The 12,801-nt window shown below is 37.6% G+C and overlaps 3 protein-coding genes across 5 annotated transcripts in view; 2 read left to right on the forward strand and 1 right to left on the reverse strand.

The window, feature by feature from the left end:
* Positions 1–9,692, forward strand: part of LOC103518665 — a 17,430-nt gene extending 7,738 nt beyond the window's left edge. Inside the window, exon 2 of one of the 3 annotated variants that reach the window (XM_026830400.1) lies at positions 9,381–9,692. In XM_026830400.1, coding sequence (XP_026686201.1) covers positions 9,381–9,563 — 183 coding nt within the window. In that variant the 3' untranslated portion in view covers positions 9,564–9,692. Of the gene's footprint in view, positions 1–9,356 lie in introns of all 3 variants that reach the window. The other 2 variants (XM_026830399.1, XM_008483745.3) reach the window with 2 other exon arrangements.
* LOC103518664 (zinc finger protein 319) lies at positions 5,958–8,853 on the reverse strand. The gene is made up of 6 exons (XM_008483743.3): positions 8,707–8,853; positions 8,059–8,345; positions 7,669–7,877; positions 7,154–7,310; positions 6,584–6,743; positions 5,958–6,157 (listed from the first exon to the last, which is right to left on the reverse strand). The coding sequence occupies exons 2-6, from the start codon at positions 8,335–8,337 to the stop codon at positions 5,973–5,975; spliced, it is 990 nt and encodes a 329-aa protein (XP_008481965.1). The 5' UTR covers positions 8,338–8,345; positions 8,707–8,853; the 3' UTR covers positions 5,958–5,972.
* Positions 9,693–10,405: 713 nt separating the features above from the next.
* LOC103518666 (eukaryotic translation initiation factor 3 subunit F-1) lies at positions 10,406–12,350 on the forward strand. Its single transcript, XM_008483746.3, has 2 exons — positions 10,406–10,968; positions 11,600–12,350. The coding sequence occupies exons 1-2, from the start codon at positions 10,539–10,541 to the stop codon at positions 11,989–11,991; spliced, it is 822 nt and encodes a 273-aa protein (XP_008481968.1). The 5' UTR covers positions 10,406–10,538; the 3' UTR covers positions 11,992–12,350.
* The last annotated feature ends 451 nt before the right edge of the window (positions 12,351–12,801 follow it).

Consider the following 12,801-nt stretch of genomic DNA (forward strand, 5'->3'; position numbering starts at 1 on the left):
TAAGAATCGCGATTCACGATTCTTTTGAAATATTCGACTCTTTGAATCGACTCAGAGAATATTTACCCATCCCTATTTTATTTTGAATTTTCGCTTTTCGAGATTTTTGGATTTTTCGGCAACAAGATAAGTAAAAGTCCAAGCTAAAACTGATTTTTATCTTTACAAAGCAGGCATCTGTATAAAGTCTACTCGATCTGTATAAATTCTAAGGCATCACAATTTAATACATACGCTATAAATTGGATGATAGGATTATTGAGATATTAGGAAAAAATCCTACAATGCTGCAGTGAGCACCAAAGTTGTGACATAATAACACAAAGAAATTGCATTTACATTACATAATTAGGGGTTGCCATTTGCAATACAATCTCAATCTTCCCACCCTGTAGGTATACAGGTGCTGCTGGAGTGGTTTTGTGGTGAGTACACAATATTTTGTGGCTCTCCTATATTTATTTATTGTGTTCATAATGATGACATATTCTGCATCTATTAATAGATGGAATTCCTTCTGTTTTACTCCCCTTCTCCTCATTGGAAGTTGACGACTGTGATTTTTGTTTGTTCTATTTAGGCAGCTTTGGTCTGAAACTCTGAAGCTTGTGCTCACATTTTTCCAAGATTTCTTAACCGTCATTGAACCATGGTTAACTAGTTATCTCCTTTCTAAGATAACTTTTTTGGTCTTCTTCTAATCAGAGCAGGAGTAATAAAGAAAGACACACTTAAGGGTCAGTTTTCAACAGTTTGCTATGCAGGTGAACCCCTAGTCCCCTGGGATACAACTATGACCCATGGCTTTCCTGCGCAGGTGAACTTGTGCATATATGTATAGGTACCTAATCTGCAACGTATACCGCAACATGTTTCTCGTTAACAAAGTACACAATGTATGTAACATTCATTGCCTTTGCACGAACACCGTACGCGTGTTAGCTCGAATGAATCAGACTTGTCTAGAACCCAGCATAAACAATGATCTTCATTGTACCAGATGATAACAAACTCAAATAATAACATAAAAGAAAAAAACACAATACTGTCATTATTTTAACACATATTGTTGCTTTTTACCATTCAGGTACCTATATATTTATCATTATGGTCTTATTGCTGTTACGAGTATCAATGCACATTGGGCAATTTCCGTAAATATATGTATATATATATTTATAATTAATTAATAATTAGATAATTTTCCCCATCCGTGGCACAAGCTCTGCTTATACGGATGGGTATACCATCTAGGTATAAGAAAAATGTATGTTCTGAGTTTTTTTGTCGATCAAATACCTATAAATGGAAACTTGTTAAAAAAAAAAAATAATAATAATAATAAGATATTTAAATGTATAATCTTATTAGTTGTATCTCTTCTTTTGCAAGCTCTCTCTTTTAATAAAACAAAGAACAACACGAAAGTGAATTTGTACCTTGCTTTTTATTTCGTCCATTATAGGTAGCTGCGTACGTAGGTAAATACATAAGTACATATTCAGACGACCTGTGTGTGTGAGAGAGAGAGAGAGAGAGAAAGAGAGAGAGAGAGAGAGAGAAAGAGAGAGAGAGAGAGAGAGAGAGCGCTTGAGGCGAGGCGGCGAGAAAAACTTAACCAACCTGTTGATTGCAATGAGGGAATAAAACAGAAACAAAAGTGAAGAGAAATGAGTTTTTCGAAGAGGAAGAGAGAGAAAGAGGGAGGGGTGGAGAGGGGAAAAGAAGAGAGGGAGAGGAAAGGGAGGACTGGAGGTATGAAAAAGAGGAGGAAGATAGAAATCGGGAAGAAGGAAGAAGGACTAGGGATAAGAATTGAACGAGGAGGTAAGAGGGAAAAAGAGAGGGAGGGGGGGATATAAGATAAAGGGACTTCTAGAGACAAGAGGTGCAAGAAGAAGGGAGATGGGAGGGGGAAGTGAATAGAAAAAGAAGAAAGAGAGAGAGAGAGGGACGGGGAAAGAGATGTATCAGGTGAAAGAAGAAAGATAGATAAGAAGGGAGAAGGAAGCAGAGAGGAGAAGAAATCAGAGAGGAGAGAGGAGGGGGTAGAGAGAAGGAAGAGAGAGAATGAACAGAGGTAGGAGGTGGAATAAAAGCACGTACCTACATAATACCTATACCTACCTATCTGACCTACAACTCATAGGGAAAGATGGGAGAAAAAAAAAAAAAAAAAAAGATTTAATATTGAGATAAATCTGGAAAATGAGAGAGAACTAGGGTTGCCAACTTTTTTTTCGGCATATACGGTACAAACTAGCAAAATGGTGAAAAAATACGGATTTCCCGATATTCGTATCCCCTGTGAAGTCAGTCCGACACTTATGCTGTCATTTTGGGAAGCCAAACTTTGGGCAGTCCGGAAATAGATTTTATTGACTCTTTCTCTCATCAGTCTCATCCCATTTTAATTTGGTCACTAACGAAATTGACTGAGGTATCTTCACAATCTCAGCTTTCGTTAACTCGTAAGGACTGCCTCTAGATTCGAAGTCACCACATCACTGAGGTTGTTGCAATCGGACAACAGACAACAGAAGTGAAAGGTCGAGGAAGATGAAGAGGGATGATACAGTTTAGACGGCAGAAGCCCATGTTATCAATGTTATCAAAATAAAAACGATTGTCCAATTAATAGAAATCACCAAGATAATTCAAAGTTTTTTTTTTTTTTTCAAGAAAAAGAAAAAAAATGATGTATGTTTCTTCGCCGTGCCGCTTCGCGCGCCGTCAATATTTCCTAGATATTTCGTTGAAAAGCTACATTAGATTCATGTTGTCTGTGTCGTAGCTAGGGTTGCCAACTTTTTTTTCGGCATATACGGTACAAACTAGCAAAATGGTGAAAAAATACGGATTTCCCGATTTTTACCCGGAGTCTCACTACAAAAGAATCGCGATTCTTTTAGAGTCGATTCTTTGAGTCGAATATTTGAAAAGAATCGAGTCGTGGTATTCGAATTAGGGTTGCCAACTTTTTTTTCGGCATATACGGTACAAACTAGCAAAATGGTGAAAAAATACGGATTTCCCGATTTTTACCCGGAACAAAGGCATGCACCCCCCCCCCAAAAAACTATTTTGCATCAAATAAAAAAAAGAACAAATACCAATGAAGTAATTCGAAATAAAAACATCCTTGTACCTATCCTTGGTTAAAACTGCTTTACCCAAGGATAGGTACTAAATGACAAATAATCCGTTTTTGAATCCGTGTTAGGTACTAAAAATCACATGCTAAAAGGCTGAAAAAATACCTACTTGACTCGCGGGTTTTTGTGTGTTTCGTACGTACCTACCTATCTTCTTAAACTTTTTTTTTGTAATTTTTTCTGTTTATTAGTCAGTTCCCGTATTTTCCATAGATTTGGAAAAAAACCGGAACAAAGGTGTGTTCCGGCGGAACATTTGATTTTTGACAAAAATACGGATTGTTCCGGGAAATAACGTACGGTTGGCAACCCTAGAGAGAACTGAAAAAGGTACCCCGGTAGTATTGAGAAATAAATTATTAACATATCCATCCCAAGGGTAGAAAACAGTGCAGTACCTATATTCAATATCAATTCAGGGTAGACACGTACATAATATACATAAACTTTAAGTTTTAAACTTTACAGCAAAAAACATTAATAATGGTTTTACCGAAAAAAAATTGAACACTGAGCAGCAGTTTGAGAAAAACCAAAAAAATAGGGCTGCTTCGCTTTTTCTGCTGTCAAGCGTAGAATACCTATCTACCTAAGTATTTTATTAATTGACTTTACAAAACTTCAGGTAGGTCCGTTTTGTCTTATGGTACCATGGTATCCCCAGAGCTGTAGGCAGGTACTGTTCTATTAGATGCCAATGCAGCCAATGGTAAAAGTTGGTAACTTCCACAAACACTCCTTTAACACCGATAAAGATAACAAAAATATCTAATTACGGAAACACTGAACACTGATTTATTTAAAGATTAAAGTTTGAAACTACCTAAACTGAAAATTTGAAAAACTGATAACTGATCTAACAAATGAAACAAATCTAAATTCTAATAGGTAGGTTGGTAGGTGTAGGGTGTAGGTCATTTAATAAAATAACGGTTTTTGAAAAGTTTTGGCGCCTGAGCCTGAGGTGATTTTGTGATTATCAAGGCGCGTTCACACCTTACACGAATTACACGCACAGAGAAGCTCTTCAGTATGTTGTTCAGGGGAGTTTTCAAAGTGTACCTACCTTATGTTGTTCAGGGGAGTTTTCAAAGTGTACCTACTTAAATCCTGATTTTTTTGCTATCCTCAGTTCTAGAGTTTCGAATACAGGTATTAGGTCTAAATCTATGTTTTTTTTTTTCTTTTCTTCTTCTTCTTTTCACAATCACAGAACTTTGGATAGGTACCTATTTTTCATTTCTCTCATGAGATTGTTTGTTGGGACATCTTTCTTCAAGTGACAACACACGAAATAAATTCATTGTGTTATTATTTTCCCCCTCCCTTTCTCCTTGTTCTTCTTATTCTTGATCGTCTTCTTGTTATCTTTATGCTCTTCTTTCTTCTCCTCCCTTTCAGCATGTTTCTCTTTAACATATTCATTTAGTCTTTTACCCTTTTCTTCATATTTATTTCCCCTTTTGTAATCAATGTAGGTATAGGTACCTTCTAGTTCTTGAGCTTCTTTTTCTTTCATCATCATTCTCTACCGAAGTTTCTCTTCTTACTATTTTCGTCACCTTTAACTTTTCTTTTCCATTTCTACCAACTTTTTGACCTTCTTTCATCTCTTCTTTCGTTTTTTTCTCATTTCTCCATCTTCTTTATCACATTCTTTTTGATTCTCATCTTTTTTGATATTTTCCTTTTCTTCTTCATTTTATTCTTCCGTTTCTTGCTCCTCCGCCTCCTCCTTCCTAATCTTCTTCTTCTCCTCCTTCATCTTATTCTTTTGTTTCTTACTACTCCGTCTCCTTCTATCCTTTTTCTTCTTCTTCTTCTTCTTCTTCTTGTATCGTTTTCATATCTCTGCGAGGGAAGGTAGATATATTGTGTGGTATGTGTCAACAATGGAAATTCCTCACATTCCAGTCGGGGTGTTCTCGTTACGATTTTTCCTTCGGGTCGCAATTTGGGGGGTGGTTGGACGGCAATAGAAGAAGGAGGAGGAGGAGAAGGAGGAGGAAGAGAAGGAGGAGGAGTAGAAGGAGGAGGAAGAGAAGGAGGAGGAGTAGAAGGAGGAGGAAGAGAAGGAGGAGGAGGAGATCATGTTTTAGCATTGTCTTTGGGGAAAATTTTTATGTGAATAAAGTATCAACTTTGTCAACAAAGACTGGAAATTTATATTACGAGTATTTGTGAAAGAATGTTAAGTGATCATAAATTAGAAATAATGGCCTTTGTGTAAGCTCATGGTACACTCTAGTATTGTAGAACAGGAAAAGAGCAAGGTTTGTGACGGACAAGATTACTGGAAAGATTCTTCCAAATGATCGCATCCAGGAGAATGAAGACAGGATAGGAGAAAGCCAGCCGTTCCGAGAACGAACCTTATCCGTATATGTACGGGACTAAACCCGCGGCCTAGCGCTTACAAGGCGGACGCGCTACCAACCAAGCTAACTAGTCTGGCAGATCAACACTTTATAGTCTAGAGCAGTGGTTCTTAATTGGTGTTCCGCGGAACCTAGGGGTTCCGCGAGTTGACAGCAAGGGTTCCGCGAGATATTTTGGAAAAATAGGGAAGGACATGATAGGAGAAAGCCAGCTGTTCCGAGAACGAACCTTACCTGTTTAGTATAAAATCTGCCCCAGGCGGAGATCAAACCCGCGACCTAGTGCTTACAAGGCAGACACGCTATGCTCCAGGCTAACTTGACTAGCTAAGTGACCTGTTTTAGAACTTACTCAGAAAAATCTGAATCATAGATGTTGTTTTATTTACAAGTTAATACTCCCACCATAGCTGTGATGACGTGACAATCTAATAAACAGTTACCTACCTGTTGCACTCTGTGCCTCTCTCTCTGTTTCATCAGTAGCCTGAGCTGTCTCATCTTGTGCAGGTGGCACCTCAGCTGTTGCATTGTCCGTGTCCATCTTCTCTCCCTCGGTCCACTCTTGTGATTCACCCTGGGATGTTTCGCCGGATGTAGGCTCCTGGGAGTTGGTGTTCACATCTGGTGGGAGGGAAAACAAAGGTAAAGCAACAACAACTATTAGTAAACCACTAAAACATTCTCAGGGAAAAGAATAAAAGCCAAGAGGTCCTAGTCAGTTTGTCTGAGCCCAGAATTTAAGAGCAAACTATGTTCTAAAAGTGTTTAACTCACATGATTGTGGAGAACCAAATAATTTCTCAAGTGTCCTTATGGAGCCCTCAACTGTGCCCAAATTTTTATGACAGAAATGGACTATGTACCTGTAATTTTATTATGATGAACATTGCTGAGAAATTTCATGAAAATCAGACAAAGTGTTGGAGTTGTGAAACTGACTTGCAGACAAATTAAATTCAAAATTTTCGAGTTAAAAGTAGAACTCAAGTCATTCATTGAATTTGAAAATCCCATTGAAAAGAAAGAGTTTAGATGGACGTAACTTACCAGAGGTCTGGGTGTCCATAGGTTCCTCTGGTTGGGTATTTTCTGAAGTAGCAGTAGCTGTTGACTGTTCGTTCTCTTTGTTGGATGACGAAGCTTTGGAGTGAGTCAACTTGATGTGCTGCAGACAAGACTTTCTGTCCACGAATGATGCAGAACAAACCTGGAGATGAGAAAGAAAAAAAAAACAATAATTAGGTATTTTAATAAAAAAAAGGAAAGTAAAAAAAAAAAAAAAAAAAAAACTAAAAAAAAAGAGGAAATTAATCCAAAAACAAAAGAGAAAAAAAAAAAAAAAAAAAAAAAACTATAACAATAGAGGACATTAATCCAGAAATCAAAGAGGGCAGTATAGGAGACAGCCAGCCATTTCCAGAACAAACTTTATCTGTTTGGGATAAAGTATACCCAGGAGGACGGGAAACTATGTCAAGTCTTAAAACTTGGGCAAATTAATTGGTGAACAACAGTTATGTGATCATTCATCTCCTTTCCCTTATAAGCTACTTTGAACACTACGGATAGTTGGTTATTCACACAAGCATTCAAACACAATATCCTCTCATTGCATACCTGACAACGGAACAGTTTCTTGCGCACAATGTTTTGCTGTGGAGGAGGTGTAGGTTGTGCAACAGGGGCAGAAGCAGCGGTAGGTGTGGATGGGGTGGATACTGTTGTCTTCTTAGCCTCGTCTGTCTTGGGCTTGATGTGTACTCGCATGTGAAGTCTGGAAGCAGTATAATGTAGCACTTGTGACAAAAATGACAGTACTTAAAAAAAGGATCTAAAATGCCAATCCCAGGAGCTCTTTTGGTCTGTCTGACTTTCTATTTTTTCACAACCCATATAAGAGTCAAGCTGTAAAAGATGAGCTTGAGCTATGCCCTACAGAGCAGAGAGGTAAGACAAGATTGACAGAAAATCACCCAGGACAGGTTAGAATGGGCAATGTTGGTGTGGGAAGTCAAGAGAAACTTTTCAACCTGAGATTTTGAGGTAGGTACATGATTTATTATTTCACTTGACACTTATAGACCTTATAGTTGACCCCTGGGTTATTTACTTATGTCTCTTGTTATCATTACCTGACACTGTTCAAATCCTTAGATTGGAATGAGCAGAAGCCACACTTGTATATTTTCAGCTTGGGTGTATCTTCCTGGGATGGTGGGGGTGCGGCTTTAGGAGCGGGAGATACCAGTGGAGCAATGTTTGTTGCAGGTTTACTTATTGGGGTGGGTGGAGTCTTGCGGGGCTTCTTGGCTGGAGAAACTTCTCCGTTCACCACAGCATTCTGAAATAGGATTAGAGGAAGAATTATTATTGTATCATAGAAGTTTTTAATTGACTAAATTTTAAGTGAAATATGTATTTCTCAACCAATTAGATTGGTTCATAAATTCAATAACTGGAACCAAGATTTAACTTGAATAGTGAAGCTAGTACCTAATAAATAATTAAAGAAACACTCTCACCTTTGACTCCTCATCAAACGGGAGATTATACTTGGTTCGGATGTACCCGGTGATGGCTTTCTTCACATAGCTCAACTCCGTCTCCAACTTGTCCATATGATTTATAAGTGCACTACATCGTCTGCACACATGATCAGACTGTGTCACCACAACGACAAAATCATCACCAATCAGATTGCTGATCTTAGCGGGTAGACCTAGTTTGGAATGGGGAGCAATGCCCGTAGCCAAATGGACTTTATCATTGCCCACTTTCTCATCGCAAATGAAACAGGACATGTTGACAGCTGCAATAAAGATATAAAACACAAAATGAGAATTTATTCACACACTTTTCCTCCTGAATATAACTTGCTGGTTGTCAGAATGAATTTGAAAGCATACAGATACCATATTCTATACCTTTAGGTCTCTTACAGACATATACAAGACTTTTATAGTCTACCTCTTTAGTCTTCCCCATCTATCCCTGATTCCCTGCAAAATTGTCCATCAATTTACTGATATTACACTTCAAAGAGAGTTCTTTCTGGAATCATTGAAACCTTTCACTTTGGATTCTCTTCTCCATATTTTTTCTGCTGTCCTAATTCAAATCAATCACTGTAAATCAGATTGTCTGCAGATAAAATTCAAATAGGTACTCACCTTTTACGGCTAATCTGTCTAGAAACTGTTAACAATTTTATTTGAATTTCGAAAATTTGAAAAAATCCTCCGTCCGTACACTTTTTTCAAAATCTTCAGTGCTCAGTGGTGAAAAAAAAAACAAATATGGCCGGCTCCCGCTACGCTGCGTCGTGATGTGACGTCATCAATCCCATGAGCCTCTGTAATGCGCGGGAATATTTGAATTTTCAAAGTAGGTACTCCATCCCTTTTCGTTATTGTGCAGTTACATGTGACCGCTATACAAAAACCTGTTCATCATCAACCTTTTCGCTACCTAGGTAGGAGGGTAGCGCGTCTGCCTTGTAAGCAATAGGTCGTGGGTTCGATTTCTGCCCGGGGCCAATTTTATCCCGAACGGATTGGAACGGCTGGCTTTCTCCTATCCCGTCTTTCTTCTCTCTTTAATTTCAGGATGATAAAACCTTAGCAGTTACAGTTTTCCTGTCAAACCTATCACATCGTCACCATATCACTTACCAATATCAAAATCTTCTGCTTTGTACTATCACACTATCACTCTTAATACCTATTCATAATTTCGGCACCTGCCTCGGTAGCGTAGTGGTCAAGACGCTCGCCTGGTAAACAGGAGGGCGTGGGTTCGATCCCAGCCGAGGCATGGAAATTTGTTAAAGTTCAAAAACATTGAGGTTACAATGTCAGGTGGACGGTGGAAACGATTGGATTTGGCTTGGAGTCGCATTGTCACTCGGATCATTAACCGATTCCGAAATGATATCAAATTCCAGCTTGAGAAAAAAGTGTCTGGCACTATATCCAAACTATTGGTGGAGAATGAAGAGAAGATTTGCAAATTAATACGAAGTAGGTAGATGGTTCACTTTTCTAGATGGTTGCAATAAATTAGATCTACTTACATATAAAGGTCGCCGTGATAGATAAATAAGTGCCAATTTTTCTTTCTTTATTTAGATAGAGGGTGCAACCAGACAAAATAGGGTTTCTAATGAGAGTCAAAAAGTGATTAGAGCATAGAGGTCACGTACGCAAGAAGAATATCTCGAGTTCTACCCATCGGAAAACTTTCATTTTTGTTGGATGTGTAATAAAATCCCATAAATTGGTAAAAAGCAGAAAATGGAAATATTGTAGGCACTGCCTACCACATCCAAAGTATAGCCCGTCATAGCCTGTTCACATGCACTCACAATTTTTTCTTAATCCACAATTAGAAGTTACCTACAATTTTTCGGAGTTTTTCTTCGTTGGCAATGTTAACATACCTACTCATGTACTCATGGAGCAGTTGCAAGTGGGTAAAAATTATAAATAAATGGTCGATTCGTATGTAAAAAGTTGGGAAAAATCCAAATCTGAGGTCAAAACTCCGAAAATAACTGTAAAAGGTCGAGAATTCAATTTTTATTTTGTGTTCTAATGAAAAAGTTCAAATATGTGTGACGTCAGACTTTACGCAGTTGTTTTTTTCGTCCGTTAGGTAGCGCCACTATGCAAGCGCCTTTTCTTCTTCTTCTTTTCACAATCACAGAACTTTGGATAGGTACCTATTTTTCATTTCTCTCATGAGATTGTTTGTCAATCTTGTGGACGTGGCTTTACGCGGTAAAACAACCCGGCAACGCTGTATATGCGCGTTAAGACAATCTGGCAACACTATGCGCGTTAAATTTTTAGGTTATATTTTTCCAAAGTTGTGTATTGGAAAAATTTCGAAAATTTTGAATTTTCGCTTTTCGAGATTTTTGGATTTTTCGGCAACAAGATAAGTAAAAGTCCAAGCTAAAACTGATTTTTATCTTCAAACTATAACCCACTGATTCTACATAATGTCACTCAACGTATCTATCAAAGTTCATCCGGTAGTTTTGTTTCAAATTGTCGACGCATTCGAAAGAAGGAATCTAGACTCACACCGAGTGATTGGAACTCTCCTAGGTACAGTGGACAAGGGTGTAGTTGAAGTAACCAACTGCTTCTGTGTTCCTCACAAGGAATATGATGAGATGGTGGAGGCTGAGCTCAACTATGCTCAAGATATGTTTGAGATGAACCAGAAAGTAAATCCATCAGAGCTGATTGTAGGATGGTGGGCTACGGGAGATGAAGTGACCAGTCAGTCCTCGGTTATTCATGACTATTATATCAGAGAGTGCAAGAACCCTGTCCATATGACACTAGACACCAATCTGAAGGGACCTAACATGGGAATCAAAGGCTATGTACATGTACCCATTGGTGTTCCAGGAGGAAAGTCAGGTAACTAACAAATGAATTGTTTTTCATTGACTTATTAAACCAGTGCTCCCTAGTTAAATAATGTTCATTTACACTTTGAAATGAAACAGTTCAGTGATCTGATAGTACTTGTAAGGTTTAGTTATTCTCATGATATAGATGCATCAGTCTGATGTATCAAATGTATTTATTTAAAGTTGATGTATTTACATGTCATAATCATGAGTACATAATATTCAACAAGATTATATTGGGTGATCATGTCACCCTTATATTGATCACCTGCTGTTCTCTTGTACAGAAAAATCCTATGGGTTTGCAGTTTACAAATGAAATTGTCTGAATCCCAGGTAGGTCCTACTTCAGACAGTTTAGTAATACCTAGGTAGTTCACTGTTTCTTTACTAGACTTATCTTATAATAAGTAAGGGGAAGTAGGTAATGTATTTATTAGGTTAACTAGGGATATCATTCTAGTATCATAGTTGAGTATAGATGTCAAATTCAACAATCTACAGCTATATGATCAATTCTAAGAGGTCCTGTGTATAATTACATTAATTGGCAAAGAGTAACTCAAAAAGGACTTAATTTGTCAAGCTATAATTTATAATTCAAAAGTTGATTGATGTTTTTGTGTTTTTTGTTTCAGGAATTATGTTCACTCAGATTCCTGCTGAAGTCATCTGCTACAACTCAGAAGTAACTGGACTACGACTCCTCCACAAATCTATCAAACAGGGAGCTGTTCAACCTCTGAGTGAACTAACACTTGTCAGTGAAGCTGCTGACAAATTGACAGTTCTTATTGATCATGTGCTACGATATGTAGATGAAGTATTAGCTAACCGCATCACACCAGACAATTCCATTGGACGTCAACTGTTGGATATGGTTAACAGTGTACCATCCATGACACAAGAACAGTTTGAAACTATGTTCAATTCCAACATCAAGGATCTACTCATGATCATGACTCTGTCTCAGTTGACAAAAACACAGCTGCTCCTCAATGAAAAACTCACTCTTCTTACCTCTTTGTAAATATTGTATTCAACTTCCAAGCTATAAGATGCTATGCTTTGTATCCTCTATCCTTCATGTCGCACAACACATTCAGCCAAAAGCAGAGATAAGCCTTTGTATTTTATCAGAAAGAAGTAGTAATCTACTACCTTCACTCATTTATGACATACAAGTTAGAAATAATCATTCCAACTATTGTAGTAAAACTTCAATGGTAGATCCAAACTTATCATGGTTCCTACAATCTGCCAAAATCTCAACTAAAATAATAAGAAAGAGAGTCAAATAAATAAGATACTGTTGTGAATATAGATCATAAATGTATTTACTCAACTGTTTTTAAAATAAAGAGAAAAATCTTCTTACTATACTATCAATTGATATTTTAATTTTATAAAAAATACACCATACCTAGATAGGGGCGTTACCATTAGTTCAAACAACTGCCTTCCAATAAACCACCATCAATAGAAATCATAACTGTATAAGAAGTTCAGTATTATTTCCTGCAATTAAAACTAATTTTATAATCAAAGAAATAAAATGTAGAGATATACTATTTACAAAGATATTTTAGGGGGACTTAAAGAACAATAATAATCTATTGTACACTAGGTCACGGGTTTGATTCCCACCTGGGGCGGATTTTATCCTAAAGAGATGAGGTTTGTTCTCGGAACAGCTAGCTTTCTTCTATTCTTTCTTCGCTTTAGGGGCGACCTTAGCAGTTGCAGATCCCTCTATAAAACTTCTGTTGAAAAAAATCCATCATACAAGTAAGTACATAGCTAGGATGACCTAACAGTTCTGCTTTGGTACCGATACCGC

Source organism: Diaphorina citri, unplaced genomic scaffold (genome assembly GCF_000475195.1).
Source record: "Diaphorina citri unplaced genomic scaffold, Diaci psyllid genome assembly version 1.1 scaffold2297, whole genome shotgun sequence".
Taxonomy (NCBI): Eukaryota; Metazoa; Arthropoda; class Insecta; order Hemiptera; family Psyllidae; genus Diaphorina; species Diaphorina citri.